This window comes from Dendrobium catenatum, unplaced genomic scaffold (assembly GCF_001605985.2).
Source record: "Dendrobium catenatum unplaced genomic scaffold, ASM160598v2 fragScaff_scaffold_1470, whole genome shotgun sequence".
NCBI lineage: Eukaryota > Viridiplantae > Streptophyta > Magnoliopsida > Asparagales > Orchidaceae > Dendrobium > Dendrobium catenatum.
The window spans coordinates 877,973-903,629 of NW_021319932.1; the positions used below are offsets into that span (position 1 = coordinate 877,973).

Genomic DNA, 25,657 nt, shown 5'->3' on the forward strand with positions numbered 1-25,657 from the left:
AATTATGAACTGTTTGAGTCTAGTCTAATGAGCCTAATATAATGCCCCAATAATGTTCGATTGTGAGTCCAAATAAGCCTAGATAAAAAATTAGAAGTGTAGTTAAAAACTTCATAGCACTATTTTAATGGACCAATCGATCTACGCATCTTGCATGATTATAATCAAAATAAATGTCTATATGGGAGGAATCTAAAGAGTCTAAGACAACTCAATTATGATGTCATTAATATACTTATAGGCTAAATAATGATTTACGAAAAAGAAAATCAATACATATCATCTAATGATGTATTTTTGAGAAATTTGAATGAATCTACAAAAATGCTTATAACAGACCATTTTTATTCAACAATTATTACCCGATACACATTGCCTGATAGTCTCATCATAATAATCATCACTCGATAAGCATCACCTAACCCTCGTAGTTCAACTGATGTCTACTAACTATCAAAGCCTAACCGACATCACTTTACTAAACATGATCTAATCATTGTCACCTATCATCTTTGTTTAACTGTCATCAACCTCCACTATTTATCCTACAATCTCTACAATAACCATAAAAAAACTAAGGGGCTTGTTTGGGGTAGTTGAAGATTTTTATAAAGTGGATATAAAGTTAATATGGTGACTATAACTTTTTTGAAAGCTACTGCAGAAAGCAATTTTCTAGCACAAAAATTTCTTGAATGCGGTGAAAAAATAGTGACCAAATAAAAATTATGGTTGCGATCTAAAAAACAAGTATTTTAATATGCAACCCTAACTTAATTTAATTTGAATCAGACTTCTTATTCTTAAATTTAAATGCCAAAATTGCCTTTATTTTTAAAACTAACACTCAAATATCAACATTCACAATATAGGCCAAAGTTTAATTTTCATTTTTGTGATTTTGTCAAATTCCTAATAATTTGGTACTCATAAATGCTTGAGGTCTACGATTATAAATATATAAAAAGCATCGGTACCAGTTTTGTAAATATATAAACATTGAGGGTTATCTATGTAATTTCTCTTTAAATTTGTTTTTAAAATAGTATAATTAGTTATCTAAAATATATTAATATAAAACAAATCTGATCACAAAAAAAAAAAAAAAATCGCCCCAAATTCTAATTATAGCATGACCCAAATTTTGCTCCTACTTAGGGGTGTCAAAACGGGTCCGCGGTTCGGGTTCAAGTTGAACCTAGATTTAAACGGGATGATCCTAACCCAACCTGATTTTGCAAACGTGTCAGGATTGACGAACTGGACCTGACTAGCGCGGGATAGTGAGTTGACTCGACACGACCCTCCAACCAGCTATTTTCGAATTCCGATTTAATTTAAACGGTTGGGTGGTCAGGCTGAGGCGGTCCAGGTTGAAGGTGAGTTAGGGGCCTAGGGTAGGCTGGTTAGGTGAGGCGGCACGCGGCCAGGGCTAGGCTGAAGGCACGTTTGGAGACTCGACTAGCGATCAAACAAAGGCAGTGGTGTGGTGCTTTGTGCAGTCTTGCGGGCATGTCGGATTGGGCTGTGGTTGGTGAGGGCTAGGTGGCTTGTCGGGCTGGGCGTGTAATGTGCGGACCCCATATTGGGCGAGATGAGACCATGTGGTCGTGGCGAGACAAGACATGTGCCGTTGTGCCGAATTGGGCGAGACGTATGCCTGATTGGGTGCGTGCGAGCAGGCTAGGCCGGGCCTCCCGGGCGAGACAAGACCCAGGTCAAGTTCAAGTTAATTTCGGATTATCAGGTCAACTCGAACACGATCCGATTTAGAATTGGGTCACATTTCTGAATCGGAACCGATCCATCTGACAAACCAATTGGCAGTTGTCCGAAATCCAAAATTTTTCAGATATTCAGATCAGATTCCGGATCATGTCACCCCTACCCTCTTTACTCGCTCTCCCAAGTCCGATATCCCTCGCGGTTAAATAGCCCCTCATAAAAAATCTTCCACTAACGTCATATTCTCTTCAGTCCTTTTTCTTTATTCCCTTGCTTGGATTTTTGTTTTTTTAATACGTAATCGCCAATGCCGGCGCTCCAGGAGGAGAGTAGTGGGGTGTGGACTCCATCGATTCGCGATGAGGCACAGGGGAAGTCTTCTGTCTAGGGTTTCTTCACCGTATTCATCTGCAAAAATGAAGTAAGACAGCTCATTGCTTTGGAGTGGATTTGATTTGATTTGATGCGCGGGTGTAAGGCTGATCGATTTCGTTTTTTAATGTCTTCTTGATTGCGTATATGGCAAATATCCATTTATGATTTTATCGTTGTTGACCAAATGCTTTAATGCTTGACATTTCAAGTTTTGGGACCTCTAATAGTGCGATTGCATTCTAATGATGTTTACTATGGTCGCTATGGATGCAAATTATATGATAGTATTTGATCTTTGGTCCAAAACTAACGATACCACTGATTCTCTTAACTATTTTGTTTAAACGGATTTGCTTGCCCTATAGTGCTAATCCATCAAAATCATAATCTTCCCTCTACTGTATTGGTTTGATTAATCTCACCCCATCTCATACCAAACTGAATACCTTATGCACAACAAACAAGTATTGGATTAAATCTGATTTATTTCTGTAAGATTTCATAATTCTGAGGATTTCATTGATGTTAGCCTTTATTGCATTGGTTAGGGACTCTCTTGCACCCTTGTAGGTTTCGTACATTTTCAGCCACACGTTTTTTTTATCTTTTTCTGTTTTCAGCTGATTGAAGAAACAAGAAAGAGAACAAGTGAGTTTTTTTTTTTTTATCTTGGTTTAGTAACTTTCGTTTTTCTTTTCTTGTTTTGTAAATACAAATAAGTTGTCAGTTAGTGCTAAAGTTACTAATACATGATTTTATCCTTGTTTCATAATTAACTTCTCTAGAATGACATTTTTTTGTCAAGCTTTATGGCTTTCCTCATAAAGCTCAACTAACATCTTTTTTCGTATTGTCATACTTTTCGTCATTAATGTGTCTTGTTTCTCTATCATAAATTTGTTTCAGGCAAGGCCCGTGCTGCCGAGCATTATATCCATGTACTGTTTTGTGCTGCATCAACTTCTTGTTGTATAATAAGTTATTGAGATTAACTAAAGCATGAAAATAGTCTGTATACCTCTTGAATTTTTTTGGAATGTAAATATTGATCAATAAAATAAACAAATAAAAAAATTCCTATTATTGATTTGCTATGCCAGCGTAGCACTTTGTAGTTATTAGAATCCGTTCTTCTTTTAGTTTTTCAAATGTGAAAAACCATTATCTATCTTCATTCCATTCCGGTTGGGTTCTCAAAGTCTATAAGGAACCATCCAATGGTAAATATGGCCAGCATGGACATTCTTTAGTTCTGGATGGGCCTTGTTCTACATCTTCTAAGAATCATAATGTAGATATGGAAATTTTTTATCGTTTTTTATTAATTTCTGGCCTGTTGGCTTCCACATTATGCTTCATATTCAATAATTTGAATTGGTGGCTACTGGTTTAGCACTTAGTTGGCTTGCATTCAATTCTATAATCCTTTTGAACTAACCCTACCTCTAGACATTGAAGACTGCTAAACAAATTAAAATTTAAGTAACTTTTTAGAAACACAGACAAGCGGAAATTCGAAAGGGACATAATTGAACATTCTGCATAATGCTAATGTTAATGTGAATGTAAGCTACTATTATAATAATACTATCCTATGCTGTTTTAAAAACAAAGCTCAACTCACCAATTATGCTAATTTGGTTTTAGAAGCCTTGTGGAATGATTATTTTTACTCTTTACAGTTTACTTTCTGGTATTTTTGTTATCAAACTTTATCTTCTACTCTTGCTATGCTTTGACATTTCTATTTGGAGTTGGATTTTACATTCTGATTAGGTGTTGAGAGAACAAAGTAAAAATGTAAAATATTTAAGTGTAGAGGAAGAAAAGAAAAAATATATATATTTCATTTTTTAAGAGAGAATAAAAATAGTCATCGAGTTCTTGATTGTGAATTGAAAAGAAATGGTATATTTTATTGACATATATACTCAAATTGACATATATACCCTCACAAAATAAAGATAGGTTAGACTTATTGTATTGAAGAATGGGTAGGTTGGATATTATCAAATTTTACTTTAGCAAATCCTTTCTCTCCACTTTCTCCTTGTTTTGGTCAAGAAACGAAATTCGTATATTTTTCTCTCATTTCATTTCTTTTCTTCTTAATTAAATCCTGGATAAAAAACTAAGTATTTACTTTCTTTGTAATTCTTTTCTTTTCCCTTTAATAAATGGGGTGGCTTTTTGATATGTCGGTTCCCCAGGAACCGACTCAACCTCAGCCGGCCCAGGTGGGGCCGACACTTGTGTACAAGAGGCGGGGCAAACTGCTTCCTTCCTACACCGCTTAAGGGAGGGGCTCACGCCCAATTTGTTTGGATTTAATTAATTAAAAAAGAATTTGTATTAAATAATAATATCTTATATTAGGAAAGTTGATTTAATTAATTAATTAATTAAATACTAGCCTTGCCAGATTTGTATGACTATGGTGACGGTCATAGCCTTGCCAGATTTCACTCAGACCTTCATTGTGGAGACAGATGCTTCCGGGTACGGGCTGGGTGCAGAGTCGTAGACCCATTGCCTATTTCAGCCATGTACTGACTGCTAGAGCCCGTCTGAAATCAATATATGAGAGAGAATTAATGACCATCATTTTGACCATCCAGAAGTGGCTGCCCTACCTTCTTGGGAGGCATTTGATTGTCAGGACTGATCAGCTAAGCTTGAAATATTTGTTGGAACAACGGATGGTAACAGAAGAGCATCAAAGGTGGTTGTCCAAGTTGCTAGGGTACGATTTTGAGATTCAGTATAGACTAGGAGTGAAGAACAAGGCGGCAAATGCTTTGTCCAGATGTATGGGGGAGCTGCAGACGGTGACACTAACCGTTCCTTTAATGCTTGACTGGGAGACCATCAGGGAAGAAAGTGCTAGAAATGAAGAATTGGGAAAGATCAGGTTAGAATTGCTGAAAAAGGAGTGTAGTCAACCAGGGTACTCATTAGAGGGGGACAGACTGATGTATTAGGGAAGATTTGTAATGCCCCGTACCTCGATCCACATCCCAAATTTACTCCAGGAATTTCATGGAAGTGCAGTTAGGGGCTATTCAGGAGTGTAGAAGATCTACAAGAGATTAGCGGCCGAGCTTTACAGGAAGGGAATGCATAGATATGTAGATGAGATGTTGGCAAGGTGTGAGATCTGTCAGAGGAACAAATATTTGACTATGTCGCCAGGAGGACTACTACAGCCGTTGGCATTACCAGGACGAGTATGGGAGGAGATATCCATGTATTTCATAAATGGGCTGCCTTATTCAGAAGGCTTCACAGTGATCTTGGTGGTGGTGGATAGATTGAGCAAGTATGCTCATTTCATCCCCCTCCGACATCCTTACACCGCTGTGATAGTGGCTTCAGCATTCATTAGAGAAGTGGTCAGATTGCATGGGGTATCAGAAGTGATCATGTTAGACAGAGATAAGGTGTTCCTCAGTCATTTTTGGAGGGAGTTGTTCAGGTTACAGGGGACAGTTCTGAAGAGAAGCACCGCTTATCACCCATAGACAGATGGTCAAACGGAGGTGGTCAATAGGAGCCTAGAGACATACCTGAGATGCTTTGTGTCAGAAAAACCCAAGCTATGGGCCAAGTGGCTATCTTGGGAAGACTACTGGTACAACACGTATTTTCATTCTGCTTCACAGATAAATCCATTCAAGTTGTTGTACGTACGAATCCCTCACACTTGGTGCACTTTGGGAGTAGCAGTACCCATGTGTCGTTAGTAGAGGAGTACTTAGAGGAGAGGGATCGAGTACTAGAGGAGTTGAAGATGCATTTACTGAGAGCTCAACAAATTATGAAGAAACAAGCATATGGGCATAGGAAGAACATCCAATTTGAAGTAGGGGAGAGGGTGCTCTTGAAGCTTCGACCGTATAGACATAAGACAGTCGCTAACAGGAGGAACGAAAAGCTGGCTCCAAGATATTTTGGGCCTTATGAAGTGCTGGATAAGATTGTGAATATCGACTGAAATTAACAAGCAGCAACTATACATTCGGTTTTTCATGTCTCGCAGTTGAGGAAGGACATTGGTGACTACACAGCCAGTCCCGAGCTACCAGCAACACTTACTAAGGATTTAGAGGTAACTCCGGAACCCTTAGAGCTGGAAGGGGTTCACCAAAACAAAAATGGAACTAAGGAGGTGTTGATCAAATGAAAGAAATCCCGGCCACATGGGATCCATATGAGAGGATAAAACAACAGTTCCCTTGTTTTCACCTTGAGGACAAGGTGACTCTTTGGGAGGGCGATATTGATATGTCGGTTCCCCAGGAATTGACTCAACCTCAGCCGGCCCAGGTGGGGCCGGCACTTGTGTACAGGAGGTATTGATATGTCTGTTCCCCAGGAACTGACTCAACCTCAGCTGACCCAGGTGGGGCCGGCACTTGTGTACAGGAGGCAGGTCAAACCGCCTCCTTCCTACACCGCCTAAGGGAGGGGCCCACTACCAATTTGTTTGGATTTAATTAATTAAAAAAGATTTGATATATATTTTTTGTATTAAATAATAATATCTTATATTAGGAAAGTGTATTTAATTAATTAAAAAGATTTGATATCTTTTGAATTAATTAAATACTATCTTATATTAGGAAGTTTTTAAGGAGGTGGAGAGGGCTATTTAAAGGGCATGAAGGGGTTAGGGCTAGGGAGGCTTTGGTTATTGTCTTCTTGTAGTCTCTTGGGTGTTTTGGGCTCTAAACTCTTGTTTAGAGATTTGGGAGAGACGATCCTCCTCTCGAATAGAGGATTAATTGTATATTTTCTTCTAGCTTATTTTGCTTTGAGTATTTAATCAAGTTCTATTATTTTCTTGGTTGTTTCATCTCCGATCTTGGGTATTCTCGCTGTTTTTACCAATTTCACATTAGGGTTGCTTGCGAACTCAAGTAGATCCGATAGGATTACTTGCGAACTCAAGTACTTCCTATCACTTTTGTTTTGTTCTTACAGGTTTTTGTTTACTGTTCCAGACAAAAGAAGATTTTTGGGATATCCTTATCCCTTATTCTGATCAACATGGCATCAATAATGGAGCGTGCTGATGAAAATCTTCTTCCAGCTGTTTACAAAGAAGTTAGCCAAGCTTTTCATGCTGGTCCAACTGACCTTGGCTATCTTACTTTCATAAGAAACTTTGTTCAAGCATTATCATCTCCATTGGCAGGGGTGTTGGCTCTTCACTATGACCGTCCATCTGTCCTTGCACTTGGCACTGCATTTTGGGCCTTGTCAACAGCTGCAGTGGGAGTTAGTCAGCATTTTCATCAAGTGGCATTTTGGAGAGCATTAAATGGCTTTGGATTAGCCATCGTGATTCCAGCGCTCCAATCTTTCATTGCAGATAGTTACATAGACGGCTCACGAGGTACAGGGTTTGGCATGTTGAACTTTGTAGGTTCAGTTGGAGGGATAGGAGGTGGTGTGGTAGCAACAATTATGGCTGGGCAACATTATTGGGGCATCCCTGGATGGCGATTTGCCTTCATCATGATGGCAACATTGAGTTTAATGATTGGAGTTCTTGTGTTTTTATTTGTTGTTGATCCCAGAAAAGCCTCTGGGATTGCCGTTGGAACTTATGAAGACTCTGAGAGGTAGCAATTTTACTCTTTTGGGTGTTAAATTTTCATCTTGCACTCTATTATGTTATATCCAATTTGATGAAAATTTCTCTTATGAAATACTCATATCTACTTGAGTTCTTTTTTTTTTTTTTTAATGATAAATATATTCCCTTAATCGCTGAACTTTTTGTCATACATGTGCAGATTCAAGTACATTTACTGATTCCGTGCAATGAATTTTCATATACTTAAAGGTGTTATTTGTGTTTCTTCAGCTATTACATGGATATAATGTATTGAACTTTGCACACATTTTAAGGGGTCTTTTTTTCTTGAATACCATAGGAGTTCTGCTTGATAAAAAGGTTTACTTTTCCTTAATGCAATTCATAGGATCTAGTTTTCTTTCCAGTTTAATTTTTAAACTTTATAGGACATCGGATGCATAGGTTTTAGGTTTCAAGTTTGAGATTTCTCAAGATTATTGTAATGTTGAAGTGGTTGCTATATCAATGTGATTAGAATCCCTCTTTGTTAACTTTTTTTTTTTGCTTGATTTAGGATGTTTTTGCCGACCCTTTATATAATCATTGAATATATATACTCTTTTACTAAATATTGCTCTGGCGTACAATGGAATTGCTTGGTTTAATTTATAGAAATTTGTATAATAGTCATTGGAGTTTAGCCCTTTTCTGAAGGATACCACTTTTCCAATCTTAAAATTTTTAATTTTATTTTTAACAGACACTTGAAACCTCTATTGAATAATTATTTATGGGTCAATAGTTCCTAACGTTTTTCTCATAAGAAAAAAATCCATTTTATTCGATGATATTCTATGAGAGATTGTTTTATTGTATTCAAGATGCTTCCTTCCATAGATGAATTTCTTGGAGACAGGATAAATAGTAGATAAAGTTCTTACCAAAGATTTTCCCTTTACTGGTGGACTTCATGTTTCTAATTTGGTGCTTCCCAAGCAAGCTCCTGTAGTTAATTATCCTTATTGATTATGAGAGAAAACTTTTGATTATGATTAGTTGTTTAATGCATAATTTTCTATACCCATCCTAGCCACGTGTTTCATCACTCGGGCACTAGTAGGGTTGATTATGCAACTAATATTTCCTTTCGCTTAATTCAAGCTTTGATTTGATTAATGATCCTACTATTGGTTATAGCTTCAATCGGCCAACTTGGTTTGCAATTCAATGATTTAAGTCCTATCCACCAAATCCCTTACCACTTTCTTAGGCATTGCAGAGCTTTACCAAATGCCAACTTGTCCTTGATCTCCATGTTTCACATCCACTTTTGTCACCTGAATTGCTTTATCTTCACATAGGTAATTTATAGCCTCCGATACAAGCCAATGGCTTATGATACCAATCTCGCTGCGTAGACTATCACATGTTGCTTCACTCTTATCTTGGTTATCATCTGCCGCTTTATTCATAAATATCATGCCGCTTGTTGTCGGGTAAGCACCATGCATCCATTTGTCTAAGCATTCCAAGGACCTCCTTCCCATCACGCAGCTACTACAAATAAACCCTTCTTTGGTTGGAGGAGTGTCTTGGTCTTTATGTTGTATTTTCTATGTTGTTCTTTTACTCGATCAAAACAAATTTTTTCTAGATCGACAAACCTATATTTTGGACTTTAAACATATATCATCCATGTGTCCAATTTTAAATATTCAGGGGTGATTCATGTATTCACATATTTTGGCACTCTTGTTGAGACCTATTCTAGATGAAAATGGTCATTTGGGACAAAAGCATACCCCTTCAGGTAATAATGGCGAGTCACCCCACCATCTTCGTGAGATCTTTGCTTCTGCACTAGCCAAATCTATGTACATAACTCAAGCATAATTCGCCGTTGGTCATCCCGAACATGTAAAGTCACTTGACAAGAGGTCAACAATGATGTAGGTTGATCTAGCTCATATGGTGTTTCGTCAGTCGATGTTCAATCTTGTCAGACGTGCTTGCCTCAATTGTTAGATATATTTTAGAGGTCAACAAAAGATATTCTTCTTGTTGATAAAACTAGAGAGAGTTGAAGGTAAATTTGAATTATGGAGGTCAACTTTTGAGTCTAATGGTTTTCATTTGAGTAAATTTAAAACTAAATACATGAAGTGTAATTTTAGTAGTAATAGATCTAGTGGGGGTATGACTTTGGGCGATCAAGTCATCAATAAGAGTGAATATTTAAGATATCTTGGGTTTATTGTTTAGAGTGATAGTGAAATAGATTGGGATATTATTGTAGAATTCAAATTGGATGGTTGAAGTGGAGGAATGCATTAGGCCTATTGTGTGATAGAAAAATACCCCTCAAACTAAAGGGAAAAATCTATAAGATGATAGTGTTATGCTTTATGGCGCAAAATGTTGGCCATTAAAAGAGATGCATAAAATTAAGTTATTTTTTGCATATATGAAATGCTTAAGTGGATGTGTGGCTTTACTCTTAGAGAAAAAAATGTGAAACGGGCATATACGTGAAAATGTTGGAGTAGCTCCAGTGATAGATAAGATTAGAGAGAGTTGCCTTAGATGGTTTGTTTACATAAAATCACAGCCTTCTGATAACCTAGTTAGGAGAGTAGATGTATTAGATTTGGTTTATATTAAGAAAGGTAGAGGTAAATCTAAAAAAAATGTGGTTAGAAAATATTAGAAATGACATTTTTTTTAGATTTAAATGAGAATTTGACTTTTAAAAGCACACAATGGAGAAAAAAAGATTCATGTAGTTGACCCCATAGTGAGATAAATGTTCTTGATGTCGTTGTTTCCTCTTCTTTCTTTGTTGGTTTACTCTCACATTGTTCATGCTATTTAACAACAATCTTTTTAAGAGCGACAAACATGACAATTGTTAATTAGCTATCTTCTTAATTAGAAAAAGACCATAAATTCTTTTAGATTTTTCATTTGATTCGTCTTCTATCGATTTATGGGTTTTTTACTCCATAGAATTATCTAGATTTAACTTAATCTCACTCAAATCATGAAGAAATCCTACACGTTGAAGCTACTACTCGGACACCAATTGATTTTGAATTGGGGATGTGCTGAAGACTCGTAGAATTGGTTTGAAAATACTAGTACAAGGGAATATAGATTATATGGAGGAATGAGAGCTTTACCTAATCTAATCAAGAGGTGAGAGATAGAGTTTTGGATGGCCTTTAGATGTGTGTCATAAAGCGAGGAGATGTAGGCTCTCCTTAATTGAGAATTTGAGGGGAGGAAAATCATTCAATTGCTTCAAGCTGGATTGTTACACCATGTGCCCATCTATTTATAGCAAAGTAGTAGTCAATCCTTGTGTATCTATAATTCCAACTAAATGCACTAATTTAGAAATCTTTATCCCGAGCTTCCTTCATCCATTCAAATTATGGATAAGCATACCTTAAACCAAACAAATATTTGCTTGAATTTCTCTTTAAAGTGTGACCGGCCATGTAGAAATAGGTGGAGAAGATTTGGGAGGGAATATTGGGTAGTTTTCTTTATATCTTTCACATAAATCTCTCATGTCCTAATTTGCCGCCCATGCTTAAAGTATTAATGCCCATACTGGTATAATATAAAATATTGCTGAGAATTTAGTAACATAATTTTATGGAAATGGTAACCGACACGTGTATTAGCGCCATAACCATTGATCATTTGAAGTTGTAATTACTCAGATTACATAATATGGTTGCATTTCATGTTTCGGTATGCCATTTTAAGGTAGTGGATTTCTGAATTCTGAAATAGGATGGTTAATTTTTAAACGCGTTTCTGATAAAGCTAGAAAGAATTCAAAGAATAGAGTATAAAATGATTATATTAGATATATTGTGAGAGTAGCACATATGAAGGTTAAGGTTATGAAAAATATATTTAGGTGCTTAACTCCAGACTTGTATGACAGAGATAGTAAAGCCTGTATCAAGTAGGTGGTTAGAATCAAAATCTGAAATTATGAGAAGAAAAAATTAGGGGGCTAAGGCCTCGTTTGGTTCCCGACGGCTTTTTTTCCTTTTTAAACGGAGGTTCTAAGAACGGGCAAGCAGAAATTTTTTTCTTCTCAGATCGGCAGGTGTACGGAGTATTAGGAAAATGATTTTTACAAAAGTCATCTAAACAAACATAAAATAACAACTGTTTTTCCCTATTCTAACCGAAAAAGGTGTAATTAGGCCCAACCAAACGAAGCCTAAGATAACGTTTGCTAGAGCCTAGAAGTTATGAATAAAAAAATTTGTAAAGCTAAAGTTAAGGCCGCGTATTTTCTAACACGCAACAAGGAAAATGATTTTTACAAAAGTCATCTAAACAAACATAAAACAACAACCGTTTTTCCCTATTCTAACCGAAAAAGGTGTAATTAGGCCCAACCAAACGAAGCCTAAGATAACGTTTGCTAGAGCCTAGAAGTTATGAATAAAAAAATTTGTAAAGCTAAAGTTAAGACTGCATCCTACACTCAAAGAGAAGCTAATAGTGAAGAAAAACTTGAAAGCTTCCCTCTAAATTTGTAGTGTACACTTTGCATATGGATGATGAAAATATTTATATATATTTCATTTGTGGATCTAATGATCTGCACTAAAAAGGTTTATGACGAAAATTGTATCATAACAGTCCCATTTGCTCATCTACATAGGGTCTATTTGAATTATTCTACTTTCATTCATTCCCTTTTAAAAATCTTCTTTTCTTTTAATCTTAACACAAAATTTCCCTACATTCTCTCAATCCAGTTCTGTTCATCTGTTCCAAACCAGTTTGCTCGGGAAAGTCGCGCCGTTTTCACCTTCTATCTGGACTGATTCCTGGTCTGCAATGAAGAGCGTCATGAAAGTCAAGACATTTCAGATAATAGTCCTGCAGGGAATTGTTGGTTCTTTGCCATGGACTTCCATGGTGTTCTTTACCATGTGGTTTGAACTCATTGGTAAGCACATATTACCTGCAAATAGAAGAAGATCCTCCATTCTCCACATATCTGAATACTCTGTATTTCCGCACCAGGTTTTGATAACAAGAACTCAGCCGCCCTCACCAGCCTCTTCGCAATCGGCTGTGCCTGCGGTTCTTTCCTCGGAGGATTCCTCGCCGACCGAGCCTCCATTTTCTATCCCGACAAAGGCCGAATCATCTGCGCGCAGTTCAGCGCCTTCATGGGCATCCCTTTCTCATGGCTCCTCCTTTCCCTCATTCCTCAATCAGTTAACAGCTTTGCGGCCTACGCCGTGACCCTCCTCCTCATGGGGATCACAATCAGCTGGTGCGCTTCCTGTGCGAATAACCCCATGTTCGCCGAAGTCGTCCCGACGAAGCATCGAACGATGATCTACGCCTTCGATAGGGCTTTGGAGGGCTCCTTCTCTTCTTTTGCTGCTCCGGCGGTCGGAATGCTAACAGAGAGAGTGTATGGTTACGATTCTAATCTTGCAAATGCTTCAGTTGATCAGGCAATTGCGCTTTCGAGAGGTTTGTTGTCGATGATGACCGTGCCTTTTGGGCTCTGCTCTTTGTTTTATACTCCATTGTATGTTGTGTTCAGGCGAGATCGCGACAGTGTGAGGACAGCAGGTGTGAAGGAGCAGGAACTGATTTAGGTTTCGGTTGAAACAGCAGCTTTTTTACTGTTTTTTAAAATAAATTTTTATTATAAAAATTTTTTTGAATGAAAATTTTTGTACTGATTAAAATAGTTGTCTCAAATAAAATCTTAGTGAAATAAATTGATGATTGTTACATTTATAATCCAATTCAATATAATATTTGTGAAGGGATTATTCATTGTATCTTATGTTTTGATTTTCTTTTTTTTTTTGTTGGGTGGGCTCTCTTTATTTCTAATTTGATACATTTATATTGAAGGAATCAATTGGCCTCTAAAAGGTAACAGACCATATACATTATGAGTATATGATATTGATATATCGTGAAATAATTATCTTGATCGGGGCATGAATATCGAGGCAAAATCAAGTTGAAAACTTATGAAATTAAATTTGGGATCATTTAAACTCTGATTTCAATTTTCATCAAACTTACCGTCGAAATGAATGTCTCGAAAATACGAACCCATTGATACCAAATTCGGCCCAATCTCAGCCCAAGTTGGTTCAAATCAATGAGTTGAAGATCGTTTGAAAAATTCAAACTAGAAATGGGATGACAAATGTTCAAAAGTAACATGCTTATAATCAAATTGAGCGGCACGACGAGACGAATCCAACGAGTCCAAGATTGTCAAATTATGATATCATTAAGACATTCAAGTGCCTAGTAAACGATCCATGATCAAGAGGATCAACATCGATTGTCTATTCAAATTACTCTCAACTTACCCTTGATCTATATCCTATTTATTGGTCATGCCACTCTCAAAAACTATAAATGAACCTCTCATTACTCATGGGAATGGGACTTTAGCAAGGAACAAAAGGAAGAGAAAGAAACTAGATTTCTCTTGCCACCAGACGAACTCCTCGATCACCGCTAGACTTTCACCTGGCCACCGACTGTCGTGGGACTTCCGCCTAACCACCGACAGACATTGGACTTCTGCCCGATCACCAACTGGCAATGGATTTCCGTTCGACAATTGAAAGTCGTGGAATTTCCGTCTGATCTTTGCTCGTCACTAGATTTCAACTCGATGGTTGATTGTTGTAATATGATCTTCCTCCATAGGACGGATTAGTCATTTGTAATATATTCAAATACTATTTTAATCATTTCAATTGGGTGTGACCTCGCGATTTTTTCTTTTTTCCATGATTTTCCATGTAAAAAATATTGTGTTCTTGAATTTCCTGTTTGTGTGCTAGGTATCCGCTGTTTTGATTAAGATTTTATTTGGGACAATTTTTGTATTGCTTTATAAAGAAGCAAGGAAGAGAGAGAAGCTAGAGTTCTCTAGCCACCAGACTTCTCGATCACCGTTGGAATTTCGCTCGGCAACCGACTGTTGTCGTACTTCCGCCCAGCCACCGACTGACACTAGACTTCCGTCCGAACTCCTTATTTGTGTGTTGGATATCTATACAACATTGAGACGAAACATTCTAAGCATCGTATATTTTAGTTCTCAACATATATAAAAAATTAAGGCTATATTTGTCATTGTTATGTTGTAAAATAAAGTGAATAATAGTTTGTAAGAGTACTGTATAAAATATTAAAAGTTGTTTAGCCTAAGGTAGAAAGTATTATAAAGGGTGAAATATACATAACTATTTTCCTATTATGGGCCCATGGCTATTTTATTTTCATTTTTTTTAAGAGATGAGCATCAATATGTAATTTATTAAAAATTAATAAATTAGAATGCTTAAATACGAAAATATTAACAAATAGAAATGCTAGATTCACGCAAATTAAACAAATGCATGTGCTGATAGGGTCAATATTGCGTCCGGTGTCCTGATTCGTCCGGACACCAATTCGGTGTCGCCATGTCACAAAAAAAAATAGGAAATTACAATGTGTAATTATATTCACCGGATTGGATGCCCGGACATCCGGTAACCGGACGCAATAATTATCGGCTGATAGGACCATTTATTAAATTTAAATTGATGATGGCAAAATGCCCTTTTGATTAACACTTCCTTTGGAATAGCTTTTGTACTATTTTATAAAGTAGTTGTTTAGTATAATTTTTTTTAAAATTGTGCTAGAATGTTGTTTTAGAAAGTAGTAAGAAAGCTGTTAAGCTGTCTCAAATGAAGTCTAAAGCTTTCTTAATATTTTATAATGCAGTTTTTTAGTACAAAAAGTTTTTATTTTAAAAATTTTCATTCTAAAAAGTTGTTTTAAAAAACAGCAAGAAAGTTGTCTCAAATGAGATCTAAGTCTAGAAAATCTTGTAATGGTAGTTGTAAAGTTGTTGCGTGGTAATTATTTTTTAAAAAAAGTTATTATGCAAATTATAAATAATATAAATATTTAGTTATTTATTTATTGTAAAATATAGCTGTATAATTTTAATTTTATTCTATGCTTTGATAATTAGAAGTTACAAAATAGCTTCAGTAGTATATATATATATATAACTTTTTTACTGCTTACTATCACAATTTTTTAGAAAAAAATTAAAAAAATGAATTAAAATTTTATTTTAGAAAAGAGTAAAAAGTTATCACAAACGAAGTTTTAGGCTTCGTTTGGAATGGCTATTTCACTGCTTCTTAAAGCAGCTTTCTAGTATAAAAATTAGTCTTCGTTTGAGATGCCTTTTTCACTACTTCTTAAAGTATCTTTTTAGTACAAAAATTTTAATTTTTTATCAAAAATCTGCTTTAAGAAGCAGTAAAAAAAGCCGTCACAAATGAAGCCTTAGCCGCCCTATGACAATTCATTGAGGCACGCCCAAGCTAGTGGGGGAATGAGCCCCATTGCTGTTGGATTCATCCATGATCCATAGATGAAGAAACAGATAATTGATTTACTTACTACACCTCTTTCTTTATTTCTCAATTTTTATCGTGCATCAGATACTGAATATGTGTGCCATCTATTAAATATTTAAAAAACCACAAAGTAATCCCGAGATTGAGAGAGAGAGAGAGAGAGAGTTATAGCTAGGGGTGTCAATTCGGGTCAACCTGTCGGGTTTGGGTCGAACCCAGAACTGACCTGGCATTGTTCGGGTCAACCCGAACCCGGCCCATTTAAAAAAAAAGGGTCAGGTTTCCGGTTCCGAACCCGACCTGATTCGGGTCCGAGTCAACCTGACCCGACATGAATGACCCGAAGTTGACCTAAAATTGCTAGTTTTCGGGTCAAAAATCGGGTCAATCTTCGATTTTCTGGTCAAAATCGGGTAAAAAACGGGTAAATCTCGGGTTTTCGAGCCAAATAGGTGTTTTCATGTCAATTTCAAGTCATTTTTGGGTTGCTGGGTCAACCTGAATTCGACCCGTTTTTGAAAACGGGTTGATTTGTTGAACCCGAACCCGACCCGTTTCGAATCCGGGTTGACCCCAACCCGGATTTTTTCGAGTCGTGTTTCGGGTCGGGTCAAAAGTTGACACCCCTGGTTATAGCCCTAAAAAAATATTACTCAAATTTAGTGACTTTATAATCATCAAAATCTTTATTTTACTAATCTTAAATAATTATAATTATAAAGTTCATCCCTTTCAATCTTGAACCATAATATCATAAGCTAAATTTAAAAAGAAAAAGCTAAAATTTCCCAAAAATATAACTGTAAAGCAATCACTACTAAGGTCCCAAACAAATAACCATTTAAGGAATGAATTAAATAATACAGCTTGCTTTGGACAACCACCCACCAACCATACAAATGCTAGAAAAAGGCCAACAATAATGAAAATTTTTATCAAAATATTTTGAATAAATTTAAAATTTTTATTTAAAATTTCAGGATCTTTTAAGGTCTCTTTTGCAAATTTCTTATAATTTTTTTTAAAATTTTTTAAAGTTTTTAAATCATAATTTTGATTTAATAGAAAATTAATATAAATTGGCATTCTCTCTGAATCTTTTACTGCTGTTCACAATTATTAATTTGAATAATTGTAGATTTACATACCATTTAATACTATTCTATTTACATATTTAACACCTAAAATTTTAATATTACATAAATACCACCCATAGTTCATTTTCATACCAAATATGAGTGGTAGAAATTAAATATATGAGTGATAGGAAAGAAATATAAGTGGTATATTTGATATTAAAATAATATAGGGTGGTATGCATATAATATTAAAATTTTAGATGTTAGATATGTAAATAGAATGTTATAAAATGCTATGTATATAAATTTCCCTTCTTTGTAAATAACTCCAGCCAGGCAGCAACAATAAGGCTTCTGTCAATCAGTTTATTTCTTTCCAACTCATAAGCAATTATATTGTGCCAGTCTCTCCATATATAGCAAAGTGGTCTTGCAGCCATTATTTTGTGAAAGAAACATTTAGATTTTTATGCAGCTCATTGATCTATTGGTTGAGAGCTTTGATTATCAGCTAATAAATCTTAGGTGCGTAGGTTGCATGCATGTCATGCGTCTAAATTTGTCTTTAATTAACTCAAAAGTTCTAAAAATGCTTGTAGATTTTTTTTAAGGGAATCCAATCATTTTTTTTTTTTGCAGTGAAAATCCAATTATTACAGTTTACAGCAAGAAGGTTTACATGTAATCAAATATCAACTAAATGAAAACATCATTCAAAATAAAAATCTCAGGCATGCTTGAATCAAGGAACATATAGTAGTATAAAATGAGAAGTGCAGATAAGCTCCATGCAAGATTAAAACTGAAAAGGCTAAAATCAATATGTTTCATCAATGACCTTTGTTCCCTAGCCCTTAAGACTAGGGTTGTCAATATTTGACCTGAGCCAAAAACTCAACCCGAAAATTTCGGGTTCGGGTCAATCTGAACCCGGTGGGATTCGAGTTAGGGATTTTGACCCGTTTGTAAAAATGGGTTGGGTTCAAGTTAACCAGGAAACCCGAAATCAACGCAGTTTGACCTATTTTTAATTAATTTAGGAGTGTTTAAAATGATTGTTATGAAATAAGTAAATGATATTTCTAAAAAATAATAAATATTAGTGCCCAAATTAAATAAAGCTTGATTTGTTTTAAATTGATTGAAGTAAATATTACTTTAATTTGATTTAGATTTAAATAAATCGAAAATAAAAAATTGTAGTCAAATATATCCGAAGCGGGTCGGGTTCGGGTTGACCTTGACCAGAAGTGTTCGGGTTCGGAAAACTGATCTGTTTGTAAAAATGGGTCGGGTTAGAGTCGGGTCGAATCAGTTTCGAGTTGGACCTGAACCCAACCTGTGACCCGATTTTGACAGCCCTACTTAAGACCCTTAAGAGGGACCTCAGCAATTGTCACAAGAGAGTAGAATTTCTCATAGGCATCTTCTTTCTCATTCCTCTTGCGAGCAATTATAAAACTAATTTTTATTTTTTAGAAAAGATAACCAAACAAAACCTTAGCAAGAGGATACTCAGAGACGAATTTTAGTTTTCCTTCTCATTTTATTTTCTATTGATTATAGCTTCATTTATGGGCTTATTAGTTTATTAAATTTCTAATATCTTTAACACTATTGATATGAGGTTCTATTTTTGATATATCCTCAAAGAGTGTGAGCCCCACAAAAATGATATTTGTATTAATTGAAATACTACTTAATTTTTAAGTATTATTGACAGAGAGATTTTATATTAACAAATTCTTAATAATATGATACAATAGTTAATTGGTGATACTATTAAAAGAATTTTTTGTAAAAAAAATAAAATAATATCTTTAATCTCTAAGGAAATCTTAGATTTGAATACTAAAAAATAATTAACTATAGTTTCTTATGTTCTATTTGAAGAAAATAATAAAAATTTTAGAGACTCAAAATATCTCACAATATTCATGCAATATCTTAAATAAAATAAAAAAATTAGAATAGAGAATATTAAAATTCAAAGCGATGAGAATAGGAAGAGTTGATCCGATATATATAGAACGAGGAATAAGATGATTATGTCAATGTATAAAAAGAGGTGTTCGAATCGTCACAAAATCACGATGAAGAAGGAAAAACGAGAGAGAAGAGAGAGAAATTAGAATATTGCGAAGATAAGTGAGATATCATATGCACTTATTTTTTAGGACACAATCAAGGCTAAGCTTTGATAAAGAATTTACTAAAATCTATCAATTGGATCAATTTTTTCGCATATGAAGTTCAAATCAAACAAAAGAGAACTTAGACACAAGCAAAACTTCTATTTTTCTCAAAATTTTGAATCAATTAAAAGCTTCCTTGCAAGCTACTATAAGTCTAAATTTGTATTTATCTATACTTTAAAATGTAAAAAGTACGAAAAGATGATTAATTTTGAACCCACTCAAATCTACATCAAACAATTTTAAAATTGAAATGATTGAAATCAACCAAACTCAAAATCAAATAAATACGAATTCGATAACTTTGAACTCAAGACTTCTTGGCTGATAGCCTAAGCTCCCAACCAACACATCAAAATGGGCAGCATAATTTCAAACAATTTGATATAGCTAATTTCATCAACCATAAGTACATCCATTTGGACCATCTAATGCAGCAACATAAAATACAAAAGTCCAAAACTTGGGCAAATTAAGCTAAAAAATGCTTCATGGAACTTAGGGGACCACAGCAAATTCAATAAATTCAACTTACAGAATCTCCTTCTCTGCTCATAAAAATAAAAAAAGGAATGAGATTCCATTAAACATTATAGTCATCACATATTGAAATTCTTTTCAGCTTTTTCAAGGAATTATGGACTAAATGCATTATTCTAATGGAGCATTCAGAGTTTCAAAACAGATTCGCCCATTGAATCCTACAATCAGATGAACCACCTAACAAGCAGATGAACCACCTAACATCTTAGGTTTTGTTTGGATAGATTATAATATTTTTTATCAGAACCTTTTAAAAATTATTTTCTCAATCATAATTTATGTTCTACTTTTCAAAGTAGCTTTTTTAAAACACTCTTTAAGAAAAAGTGTACAGTTCTTTGTCCATTCAAATAGATTTTCTTTTTTTCCTGCCACAAAAACAGCCTCAAAGAAAACCTCAAGGATGCATTGAATCAAAAACATTCAACAACCCTTTAATACATAATAACCTTTTTCTTTTAATTGAATTTTTTAGAGAAATGATCAATGACAAATCATAATTATTCAAACTCACTACCTTAGGGGCTATTTGGTAGCAGGATTTAGGCCAGATTTGAGGCGGATTTGAGCGAAATCCAGCCAAACGGCCTAAAATGCAAATCCAAATCTCACGGTAAATGAAAACAATAGTAGAAGGAATATTACCCCTTTTCATGATAAATCCCGGATTTCCGAAATTCTCTGATTCGGCAGATTTAACAGTCCATTGGCGCGAGAGGGAATAAGAGCCCGCTCGTTTCAGGATTTAACGCTCTATAGTCAAACAGTCGCACATGATTTAACAGGATTTATCATGAATGTTACCAAACAGATTTCAGGATTTAATCCCCCAAGATTTCGTAAATCCGGATTTAGAAGATTTACGAAATCCTACTTAAATGAAATCCTAGGTGCTACCAAATAGCCCCTTAGAGAAACAACATTCTCCTATGAGCAATTTTTCATGCTCCTTTCTGGTTATGAGACATAATTTAATGATTTCCATGCTTAATTTCAATCCTAAATGATCTTTAGAAGTATTATACTTTCATAAACAGAGCATACCCGGGCTACTTCCTACAAGTTTTGGCTGGTTTTGGTCAAATTTCAGTGCTTTCAACCAAGTATCTGTAATTTCAACAGGCTTATTCTTATAGTTCTGAGTCTAAACAAACCAAAGCTGACCAAAAGAAAACATTCTAACCATCGATATTTGTTTAAAGCAAAACTGGAAGCCATGGCTCTAAAAATTTCTACAGATGAAGAAATGCAGACAGCAGAGAGAAAAGCCAGGAGCAGAAATATCATAAATATACAACGGTTTTCAGTAACCATACAAAAAAAAGACAGCTAAAATCAATTTCTTTACAGAGAAAGTAAAGATAAAATTGTAAATGAGCTGAATAAATGATTTGCAGTAAGGAGGTCCCATGAAATATGAATGATGGATGTAAGGATAGTACATATAATGGAATACACTGAACTAGAATTTATAATTAATCTCAGAATCAATGGAATTAAAATAAATGTTTACAGATAATAATGTTGAAAGTAAAAAATGACATGAATGAACAAGATGGGAGAGCACTAACAAGAGACCTTTTGAGCTTGTTACTACTCCACCAAGATTTAAAAAAAAAAAAAACAAAGAAACTTAAACTAGATGAACATCTGAAACAAATAATATGTACCTAAGAGATCCCATTGCAGATCAATGGGAAATGCACCTAAAAAGATCACTCTGAACTAAAATTCAAAAGTAAAACTCGGAAACTTTGAATGTCTGAATCATCCTCAGCTTCATCTCTTTGATCTTATTGTAGAGAAATCAAAGAAAGAATAATACTCAAGCCAATATGCAGAACTGCGAACTTTCACAAAGCAACTTTCTGAACAAGCTGCATTTGTTCCAGCCAATCTCCTAAAATTGCGTGTTCATCATCGATGGAAGAACTAAGAGCTTTTCCATCATCAAAACAGCAGCCTTTGCCAATGTCATTCTTTCCCACCAGAGACTGAACCCACGAAAGATCTGGCTCGATTCCAACTAGCTCCTGCTTCACATTCTCATAATCATGCATTGAATTCTGCTGCTGCTTCACTCTTTCAGAAGGAAGTGAACCAAGGAGGAAACTTGGAGATCCGACCGGAACCCCGAGCGGAGAAATCGCACGAGGGGAAGAAACACAGTGCAAGGAATTCAGAGCTCTTGGAGAAAGAATGCTTTGCTGCTGGATTCTGCTCATAGGTGACAAGTTTGAGGAAAAATAATCAGATTGAAACCTGGGAGAAGCACAATTCGCCGGTGCAAATTCACTGCTGCGGGCACTTCTAACCAGAAGTTGAGGCAACGCCAGTGATCTAGAGTTTGGCAGAGTGCGGAGGTCACTAGTCGAATGGGCAAAGAAACAAACACGGCGGTTGCAGCAGTCGCCGTCCTTGCAGAGCCGGGTGCGGTACTGAGCTGGGTGAAGCCAACACTCAAACACCCCGTGTGCATACTCGCAAACGTCGCCCTTTGGGCACTGACCACGCCGGAACTCAACGCATGGGGTACAGCTATAATTGAACCGTCGTGGGTCTCGTCTCCGCGCGTTCTCGCCAGGGTGGACGAAGGGGCATTCCGTCCAGTCGTGGGAGTAGGCTCGGGAACAAGGTTTGATTTTGAAGGAGAACATTCGGAATTCGTCCGAGGAGTAAATGCTGCTCTTGACGTCAGGAATGGAGGAATCTATTGTGTAACCCTTTTTCTTTTCTTGAGGGGAAGAGGAAGAAGATGTTGAATCCGAAGAGGGAGTGACTGGTGGAGATCCGTTACAGAGAACCGTTTCGAGGGAGGAATGTAGAGAGGAGAAGATGGGTGAAGTTGGGATGAGGTCGATGGGGCGGCGGCCGGCAGCGTCGACGGCGTTGGGGTCGGCTCCGGCAATCAGGAGGAGGGTGACGGTGAGGGAGGCCGCCGGACCTCCGCCTGCAACGGCGCAGTGGAGAGCGGTGACAGCGTCGGGACCGCAGCGGAGGTCGACGTCGACGTCGACGGCGGCGGAGAGTGAGAGAATAAACTGGAGGACGTTGAGGCTGCCAAAGGCGGCCGCGATCATGAGCGGAGTTCGCCGAAGAATAGTCATGCGGGAAGAGAGCAGGCACCGGCCGTACCAGGGCCCGGAGACGTGGAGGGCAGCGGGTTCACGCGAGGCGGCAAGACGGAAGCGAGTGACGTAGTCAGAGGCGGCTAACTCGAGAAGCTCGGAGACTACGTCCACCGCAGTGGAAGCAGCGCTAACGGGGAAGCCCATGGGTTGCGGCGAGTGAACAGGGTAGCGGCGACGGGTTCGGAGTCTAGGGCTCCCTCACTTATAGGCTGCGAGTAAGCCATTAATTAAAAAATATATTAAAATATGATTTTGATAAGTTAAATGAGAAAAAACAGGGAAAAATAAATCGTGCGTGGATAAGGAATTAAAAATCTGCGGCGAATCGGAGCAATATAAAAATGCGATTTTTCGAAGATTGCGCCTTAAAGGACAGGAAACTACCTTAAAAAGCGTAGAGAAATAACAGATCGGAGAAAGAAAGTGTACGATATATAAGCACAGCGGCCGTTGGCGGTCAGTGATCGGCCATAGGAGGTCGGAGACCCGCGGTCGGCGGCGAGACTGGGGAAGCGGGCGTTTTTTGTAACTATTGGGCCGGTGAGAGATTGAAGCAATGAATTGAAGATGAAATACGGTGTAAAAGAAAAAAATCAAAATAAATATTGGATTTCATTTTTACAAAGAAGTTACTAATGATTTCAAAATTTTCACTGAAAAATTCGTCAGTAATGCATGATTTTCATGTAATGTGTTATATGAAGGATACTCATATGCTTAATGATTATCAACTAGTCCTATCCTAAGGGTCCTAAGGATAGTCAATCCCTTTCAATCATCAAAGTACTAGTTGACTTGATAGTTTAATAATACATGCTTAATTAATTTGAAATCTTTTTTGTTACCAATAGGTCTAATTGCACTTGAAAAATTACAAAAAAGACATTATTTCAAGTAATGAATGTGTCTTCTATTATTCAATGATGTCATTTAGGGTGAGGAATGTTGGTGCAATATATTAACAAATTACAAATAATATGAGGTATAAATGTGATAGAGTTTGAGAAACTAAGTTAACAAAGTTAATTGAGGATGATATATAAGAATTAAGTAACACGGTAAGGCTTAAGTTAAATGGTTAAAAGAGCTTGCTAAATAAAGATTCCTTATATAGCCTGCTTGCTCCTTAACTTGGTAAGGTACAACTAATTTGACGTCAAGGGAATGCCATGTAACAATAGTAGGCTGGTTTATTTCATTGCTTGAGTAATTTCTAACTCAACTAATATAAGCTTAATTTGATTCAAATGAATACCAAGAACTGAAGTATCAAAACCTAGATAAGATAAGACCTAGAAAGGGAAACAAATAATTCTCTCAAAATATTTCAAAAACCACTTTTAATATTCAAATACATGAATCCTATATGTACAAGAAGAAATAGTTGACAAAAGCAAAGCTATCGTCCCTAACTGCATGCTACATAAAATCTTGAGATGAAACAAGATATTGAGTGAGATGATGATACATTCAAAAATCTATTAGCCTAAAGCTCTACTGAAAAAGAGAGATTAACCCCTTTTATTTTTTATGACAAAAGCAATAAGAGATTGATTGAGATTTCTTGATAACCACATAAGAAGGATCATCTTCTTCAAAGGGGAATCAATTGAGGAAAATCTAGAAAAAACATCTAAATGAAATCACGAAGGATTACTCTATGAGATATCTTTAATTTTCCTTTATTTAAATTTTGTGAGTGATCACTTTCCATAAACTATTCCTTTTTAGAGGGGCAGATCATCATCTAGATATAAGTTATCTCTATCTATCTCTCTCACGCACATTTATACATTAATAGTTGTTGCGGGCTAGAATATACGCGGCGGTAGAGTTATAATTCTACGTCTTAGCGTTGAACGGATATCCAGCTCACACACAGAGAACACAATATTATTTTACGTGGAAAACCCGGAAAGAGAAAAAACCACGGGGCCTATCCCAGTTGAAGATGATTCCACTAAAATTTGAGGAAAATACAATGGTCTGACTCGTCCTTGAAGACGACCAGATTAAAGATATTAACAGAGAATTTTACAAGAGTCCAACGTCACTCCAATGTCAGGTGGCGATCCGGCAGAACTCCGGTGTCAGGCGGAAGACCGGTATTTAATGCTCTATCATTGACTCTACAAAAAATTATAAATTTAATGATATTGTTATAGTGGTAAATGTTAAGGCAAAAAAGGATATTGATATGAATTGTTAATATTATGAAATGTAAACTACTTATATCAATACTTACCAACAAATAATAGCAGAATCAATCTTTATTTTAATGGTCGGCAAATTTATTACATAGATAACATAATATTTAAAAAATAAAATAAAAAAATATATAATTTAAAATAAAATGTTGGATTTCATTATGATCGATGAATTGAACAATAATTACAAGCTTTTCAAACACTGTCGTTGCCAGGTCCCAAATCCTGGATGAGAAAAGTGGAGGGTTGCGTTAGGTAGTCGACAGCCAGTGTAAAACTTGTCAAATAATAATGACATGAATCCTTTAAGAAAGAAAAAAGATTCATGTAGCCGACCCCACGTGGTGGGATAAAGGCTTAAT

General features: G+C 36.1%; 2 protein-coding genes across 3 annotated transcripts; one reads left to right on the forward strand and one right to left on the reverse strand.

The window, feature by feature from the left end:
• Positions 1-1,923: 1,923 nt before the first annotated feature.
• Positions 1,924-13,522, forward strand: LOC110109914 (putative glycerol-3-phosphate transporter 2). 2 transcript variants are annotated; one of them, XM_020841132.2, is made up of 4 exons: positions 1,924-2,146; positions 7,104-7,727; positions 12,475-12,668; positions 12,746-13,522. In XM_020841132.2, exons 1-4 carry the CDS (start codon positions 2,085-2,087, stop codon positions 13,333-13,335), a joined length of 1,470 nt encoding a protein of 489 aa, XP_020696791.1. In that variant the 5' UTR covers positions 1,924-2,084; the 3' UTR covers positions 13,336-13,522. The 2 variants fall into 2 exon arrangements, with proteins under 2 accessions (XP_020696791.1, XP_020696792.1); XM_020841133.2 differs by having other exon boundaries at positions 1,925-2,146; positions 12,499-12,668.
• A 7,903-nt stretch (positions 13,523-21,425) lies between these two features.
• Positions 21,426-23,596, reverse strand: LOC110109907 (zinc finger CCCH domain-containing protein 24). Its single transcript, XM_020841123.2, has 2 exons — positions 23,473-23,596; positions 21,426-23,297 (listed from the first exon to the last, which is right to left on the reverse strand). Exon 2 carries the CDS (start codon positions 23,230-23,232, stop codon positions 21,811-21,813), a length of 1,422 nt encoding a protein of 473 aa, XP_020696782.1. The 5' UTR covers positions 23,233-23,297; positions 23,473-23,596; the 3' UTR covers positions 21,426-21,810.
• Positions 23,597-25,657: the final 2,061 nt, after the last annotated feature.